Source organism: Volvox carteri (genome assembly GCF_000143455.1).
Source record: "Volvox carteri f. nagariensis unplaced genomic scaffold VOLCAscaffold_7, whole genome shotgun sequence".
Classification (NCBI taxonomy): domain Eukaryota; kingdom Viridiplantae; phylum Chlorophyta; class Chlorophyceae; order Chlamydomonadales; family Volvocaceae; genus Volvox; species Volvox carteri.
Genome location: NW_003307550.1, coordinates 925,254 through 932,141, shown reverse-complemented (window position 1 = coordinate 932,141; position 6,888 = coordinate 925,254). Strand labels below are relative to the sequence as shown.

At 58.0% G+C, this 6,888-nt stretch overlaps 1 protein-coding gene across 1 annotated transcript; it reads right to left on the bottom strand.

Moving 5' to 3' along the window:
• Nucleotides 1-6,156: 6,156 nt before the first annotated feature.
• Nucleotides 6,157-6,426, bottom strand: VOLCADRAFT_57458 (uncharacterized protein; the record flags this gene model as incomplete). Its single annotated transcript, XM_002947584.1, has 1 exon — nt 6,157-6,426. A coding segment is annotated over one exon (270 nt), but the record flags the coding sequence as incomplete, so codon positions are not given.
• Between the last annotated feature and the right edge of the window lie 462 nt (nt 6,427-6,888).

Here is a 6,888-nt window from a genome sequence, read left to right as displayed (position 1 = left end):
CCGTCCGCCGGCAGTTGACCCGTTGCTTGTAGCTCATACCTCCCTCCCTCCCTCCCTCCCTCACCCTGCCACGCCCTTGCTTTCTTCCCGCTTTCGGCTTCTGCGTACCTGCACGCCCGAGATCTGCTGACCCCTAGTCGCGTCCCACAAGCGGATGGTGGCGTCCGCTGCACCTGAGGCAACCGCATATCCCGAGGGCGAATAGGCCACTGTGGCGATCTGGCCGATGTGACCCTGCAAGCAGTCGAATGCCAAAGACACAGACACAGATACCTCGGCCCAGTTCATCATTCTCTTTGGAACACAGACCACCACGGTCGGAAGTCCATCAGGCAGCGGAAAGGAGGGAAAGAGAAATAGCAGCACGGGTGGATCGCAGCAGGCGCACAACTGAGAGGCTGCAGCAGCAGAGGGAAGGAAACGCCACCGCTGAACAGCCGCTGTTGCCACCGCCACAAACGCGCATTGCGGGGTACGTCCGTCCTCGCTCCATATCCGTCCAGCAGCCTCCTATGAGCCAAATCCACCCAGCCAGGGCACCGCACCTGCATCATGGCCAGCTGCTGCCCGGTCCTTGCGTTCCACTGCCGTACACTGTTGTCTGCGCCGCCGGACACCAGGGTCATGGAGTCAGGCGAGAAGGCGACGCTCGTGACGCCCGACGAGTGGCCCCGGAGCACTAGCTGCTGTTCACCTGAGAGGGGGAGAGAGAGAGGGGACAGCGAAAACACGCTCACACGATGATGACCATGGCGGCTACCGGCTAGCCAGTCCAACATGCGCGGTGAGCAGCCCTCGCCCTCGCCCTCGCCCTCGCCCTCGCCCTCGCCCTCGCCCTCGCCCTCGCCCTCGCCCTCGCCCTCGCCCTCGCCCTCGCCCTCGCCCTCGCCCTCGCCCTCGCCCTCGCCCTCGCCCTCGCCCTCGCCCTCGCCCTCGCCCTCGCCCTCGCCCTCGCCCTCGCCCTCGCCCTCGCCCTCGCCCTCGCCCTCGCCCTCGCCCTCGCCCTCGCCCTCGCCCTCGCCCTCGCCCTTAATCCTTGCCCTCGCCCTCGCCCTCGCCCTTAATCCTTGCCCTCTCGCCTCGCTCTGGCCTCCAGCCCCGGCACCCTCTTACCAGTAATGGAGCTCCATATCCTCACCGTCTTGTCCTGGAGCAACGTAAGCAAGTAACGCACCACAAAACACGATGACACAATGACACAATGACACGTCAGCGACATAGTTAGATGAGCTAAGGCGTTACTGACAGGGGGGTCGCTTTCAACCAGGGCGCGCGGCCTGCCCTGCGGGAACACCACATCGACGACCGCATCGACTGCGGATCATCAGGCCAAAACACGCTGAGGCAAACCCCCCTTGCTGATCAAAACGGCCACCTCGCCCTTCTGGCCTTAATTGATAGGACTGGGAGATGGGGCGACATTTGGGCGCCCTCGCTCTATGGCGCCGTCAGAACACCACTATCCACGCGGTCTATCAACACGACGGGCAACCCACCACACGATCCAAAAGCGACCCGTTATACCCACCAGCGACGCCGTAGCTATGCGCTGGCCGTGGCTGCTGAAGGCGCAGCATATGACCCAGGAGTCGTGTCCGCGCAGCTCGCAGTGTAGCCGACTGGTGCCGTGTCCCGCCGCAGCCACGTGCCACAACCTCACGGTGCGGTCCTCGCTGGCACTGGCCATCAGGCGGCTGGAGGCGACCGGGCTGAAGGCAACGCAGCGGATCACGTCGGTGTGGCCCTGCACGATATTCAGATATAGATATAGAGATATAGACGTAGATATACGTTGCCAGTCAAGGAAATGGATTGGAAAAGCTACCCGCATGCATGTACAGGCCCTGGGACCAGCAGGGTTCGCGACCCCGCAGCAAGTATGAGGACGCTTTGGCTGTGAGTTCTCCGTCCAAAACCCTTCTCAAACGTAGCCCGTTCGGCACCGTGTGTTTATCTGCGTTTTATGGCGTTCTTAAGCAACAAGCCGGCAAGGGGAAATGGCCCGCCCGCTGGGGCAACTAATGAATGGCGGGTTCCCATGGAGCCTCCCAACGCTATCAACGGTGTGTCACACGCACGCAGACGTGCATACATACGCACTCAATCAACTTGCGAGCTGACCAGGAACTAAGTTGATGCGCCGTTGATCCGCTAGATTTGGTTGGATGCTGGTGGTGAGTTGCCGAACCCAACGAATACATTCTGAAGTCGGATGGGGTGACGGATTAGGGTGCCCCTCTAGCAGGGGAGAGCAGGGACTGCCCTGGAAAGGGGCCGCTGGCGAAGTTAACCACCCTGTAACAACATACATACGCACAAAGGTAAGAAAATACACGTAAATGAATCAGCGTCTCAGTTTCACCGGAAACACATGCGCGCACGGCCGTACCGAGAGGACCAGAAAGGGCGTGATGGGCTCCTCCGTGGGCTTGGGGGGGACCGACCACAGGCGCACGGTGCGGTCGTTGCCGCCCGTCGCCAGCAGGTTGCCATCACCGCTGAAGTCGATGGCTCGAACGCTGCGAGCACACACAATACATGCGTGTGCACGGTGTGCACGTGTGTTATTGGTGAGGAAAAGGTACGGTGCGGACAAAAGACACGGCACGGCACGGCACGGCACCAGTCGTCCACCAACACGTCCACCACGTGTGCTATATAATATAAGTTCCCGTCATATATAGCTGTGGGTAGCCTTATCTAGGAGGTCTGGGAGATCAACCGGGGGCACATCGCGCTCAGAGCCGCGTACTGAGTCCAGGCGAGCTGGCGTGAGAGGACGCCACGCCAGAGTCCGCACTCTGGGCGCCACAATGATGTGGCGTCCATGTATGACCGCCCACGGGGAACCCCCGGCTTTTACGGACAGACATCGCACTTGTGCGGAACTTTTAACTCTTGTAATGTATGTAATCTTAATCAAAAGCAAAACCCACGCACCTCCGTCAAACGCTGAACCATGTAGCGAATGTAGTATGAAATGCATCAAGGTGCGAGGGAGTCACCTTCCTCGTTGAATGCCCTCCGCGCTATAAGTAATGTGAGGTCTGTGTGATACGTCAACTGATTAGAGGCCTGGCCACAAACACACCGATTGCGTGTTTTACATCACCCGCGCGGGCCTAACACGAGACGACGGCAGCTACCTAATCTGACACTGCGTGTATTTGTGTATCTCTTGTGTATCTGTATGTATCTATGTACATCTCAACTGTGTGTGTCGTACATGTTGGCCGCCCACGTTGGCCAACACGTTGTGGCAATCATTTGGGTTCCACATGCACCCATCCGTGCCATAACAACCACGCATGACCCCCAGGGGCCCCACCCTACACCCACCCGCACACCCGCCTACCTGCCGTCATGGCCCTGGACCACGCCCAGAAGCTCAATGCGAACTCCTCCGTCTCCATCATCCGAAGCACCGACCCTGCTACCGCCGCCCTGCACGTAGCAGCAGCAGCAGTAGCAGCAGCAGCAGCAGCAGCAGCAGCAGCAGCAGCAGCAGCAGCAGCAGCAGCAGCAACAACAACAACAACAGTCGAAAAAGAAAAGAAGTCAAACCAACCACAGCAGCAGGCAGCTCCATTTTTCGCAGGCAGTTTCCGCAGGCAGCTCCATTTCCTGGACCACGGAGCCCTATTTAGCGACAACCATAAAACCCCCGGAATCATAAGGGAAAACCCTAAGTTAAACCCTCGCAATTACTAATCTGTATCCACTAAAATTTGTTAAATTCACGTGATTGCATCATTTGTGGAAACCCAAACCGACGTTTCTGCCGCCCGCCCTCAGGTTCCATTCGGCGTGCTGTGTTTTCAGGGTCCATCCGCACACCCTTTACATCCATACAACCGCTCGCTAACCTGTAAATCCTTTTTCTGTATCTCCGCCAGGTGTGACAGCTTGCCCTTGCGACGGAGGAGGTTGGCGACTGCGGCGATGGCTTCGGCCTGATCCTCCGACATCTTCCCGCCCTCCTGCATAAAACACGCACACACACCCCACACACCACGCACACAGGGGGGGGGAGGTAGAGCACAAGTGGCCGGTAAACTCCCCACGAATTACCTAATCCTTTCCTAAGGAAAAGAGACGCGCACTAGTCTCTTGCACCAAACAACTGCTGAAGAAAACAAACACGAAGGATCTGCGTGCGTGCGCGTACAACCGCAGAACGACATTCTGCTGGTCTTGACGTTTTTAATGGTCCAAAAAGAATTACATGTGTGTGCAGGTATGCATTTCCGCCCTCACACCGCGACAGCCCGTGTGTCTCTCCCATTAGTTACATAGATCACATTACACACGCATGTTCACATGCTACTTACCTGCACCAGCCACAGCCGTATGGTCTTGTCAGCCGATGCGGTGGCCAAAAGATGCGCGCCGCTTTGGTTGCGCATACAGCCGCCATCCTCGTCTGCAGGGCTGAAGGCCAGAGCGATGATGCTGCCGCTGTGCCCTTGCTTGCCCGTGTCATCGCGGGGTATGACCTTACACTGTAGAGCACGGGGGTGCGTGTGTACATGTGTATGTGTATGTGTATGTGTATGTGTATGTGTGTGTACATACGGGGCCGAGGCGAGGACATGTGGCGGGGGATCCATGGGCCCCCCGGGTAGCATTCAGGTGCGTCGTTAAGGAAAGTCAGGAAAGAGAGAGGTAGAGAGAGAGACAGAGAGAGAGGTAGATAGAGAGGTGGTGAGCGAGAGACACACGCAGAGAGAGAGAGAGGTGGGGAGAGAGAGAGGATCGATCTCCACAGCCATGTGGACACCTGGACAGGCCCCGACCAAGGATGGAGTCCTAGACCTACCATATGCTGCAAGAGGCCGGATGTATAATGCCACTTTTTATAAGTGAATGTTTACGTACATGTTTTGGGATCTGGAGGTGCGGTCCCGGCGGGGAAGGAAATACGGTATAACCAATAAAAAAGTATTACGGAGCCCAATACACGGTGCGACGGGAGATCGACAGCTGCGCCCCTCATCTCATCCCTGGGGGTTCACGCCCTCCGCCCACCCCCGGCTGGCGGACTGCCAGATCGACGTCCACAATCAGTTGCAAACAACGAGGAGAAAGCTCCGAAGGAGGAGGAGGAGGAGGAGCAACTGCAGCGTACCGCACCGCCAAATATCCAGCTCCGGCAATACACGCATTCCCGCCCACCCTTCCCAACGGCCCCCAGCGGCGGCGGCAGAGGAGGCTACCGCGCCCCATACCACGGGTTTCCGGCTGGTGCTGGTGCGGCTGCTGCTGCTGCTGCTTATTGCTGCTGCGCACCTTGGTCCACTTATTTTCACCGCTGTCCTTCCAAACCACAAGCCCGCCGTCATCACTGCCGGACGCCAGGAACTGCAGCAACAGCGCGCAACGGGACAGGGAGTGGTACAGCACGGTCTCATCCAGAACGTAAGACCGTATTTGAATCACCGTGTGGGTGACTGAGTGCGTCGATCAAGTGCAGCTTTCCATAGCTTCCATGCACGGGCAGAGTCACACGGAAAGCTATAGGAAACAGCTTCTCAGCCGATGACGCAGCATGTTAGGATGGCGTCCAGTAGAGGACATTTCTCAGGTCTCGTCTGAGGGACTCGTTGCAGCCCCACGCATGTAAGAGGGATCAGCTCCCCTGGCATCTCCCAACTGAGTACTCTTTGCCTGGTGTTACAACGCATACCCGGGCCGCGCATGTATAAAGCACGCACGCACGCACGCACGTACCTTGCCGTCGGTCGTATATGAAATCGTGTTGACGCCGCTGCGGTGCCCGTGCATGACCGTCACCTGCTCATGTCATCATGGAGCAAAAAAACAGCAACCCAGTGGCAACAGACGGGGAAGGGTTCCAAGAGCACATAGGTGGGGATGCAAGCAAAAGCATATAAAACCAAGACTTGCGCATCATCCGAGCGAGCTTGCATGCGTACGTGCGTGTAAGCCGCGGGGGCGAAGGATGAGATGCATACATGTGGTGCGCAAACCGCAGCTGCTGCCAATGCCAAAGGCATCAACTAGCCGACGCGGAAAAGCCCGCCCGTTAGGCTGTCTGACAGACAGATAAGAAGTAGCTGATTAGGAACAGCCAACCCCTCCATGGCCGTCATCTGCTCTGCGCGCTTCACCTCCACCCTTCTAGCCGTTCTGGCACTACTGCGCTGTTTTACTGCACAGCATGCGTACCTGTGGGTAGTTGTTGGTGTCCCATAGCCGGATTTCGGTTTCGGAGCAGGAAGCCAGCACCATGCCATCTGGGTCAAACGCAATACTGACCACAGCCGCGTTGTGGCCATGAAACACCGCCAGCTGCTGCCGTGACGCCACTCCCCAGAGACGCACGGTGCGGTCCTCGCCAGCAGAGGCCATCTTGATGCCGTCCGGGCTGAACGCCACCGCGCGCACCGTTGCAGCGTGGCCCTGCGCGCGCAACACCCACCACGCATCACCGTAAAAAAATTGCGCGTTCGCGAACCTACTTCACGCTGTTTCTTTGCAAAAACAGTAAGGCGCGGTAGCTGCCCTGAGAAACCTACCGATCACATTTATACCTAATATTTGCGTGACACAGAGCGCTTCTAGTGAGAAATGATCCAGTCCAGCGAGGCCGCACCTGCAGAGTTTGGTCAGGCAGCGCCCAGTGCTCATCGTCGACGGCGTCTGAGGCGCCCGCTCCCTTGCCCTTGGCTGAGAGCGATGATGAGGGGGGCCGAGTGGCCCACAGCCGTATGGTCCTGGAGTACGCGAGTGCACATGATGCGTGTTGTGGGGAAAGCAGGATAGCAGTTCAGAACCAAGGGCAGCAAAAACATGGAATATGCAACAAAGTATGGAACGATACGACTACAGCAGCGCGTGATACCCTACAAACAGCAGCGCCGGCCG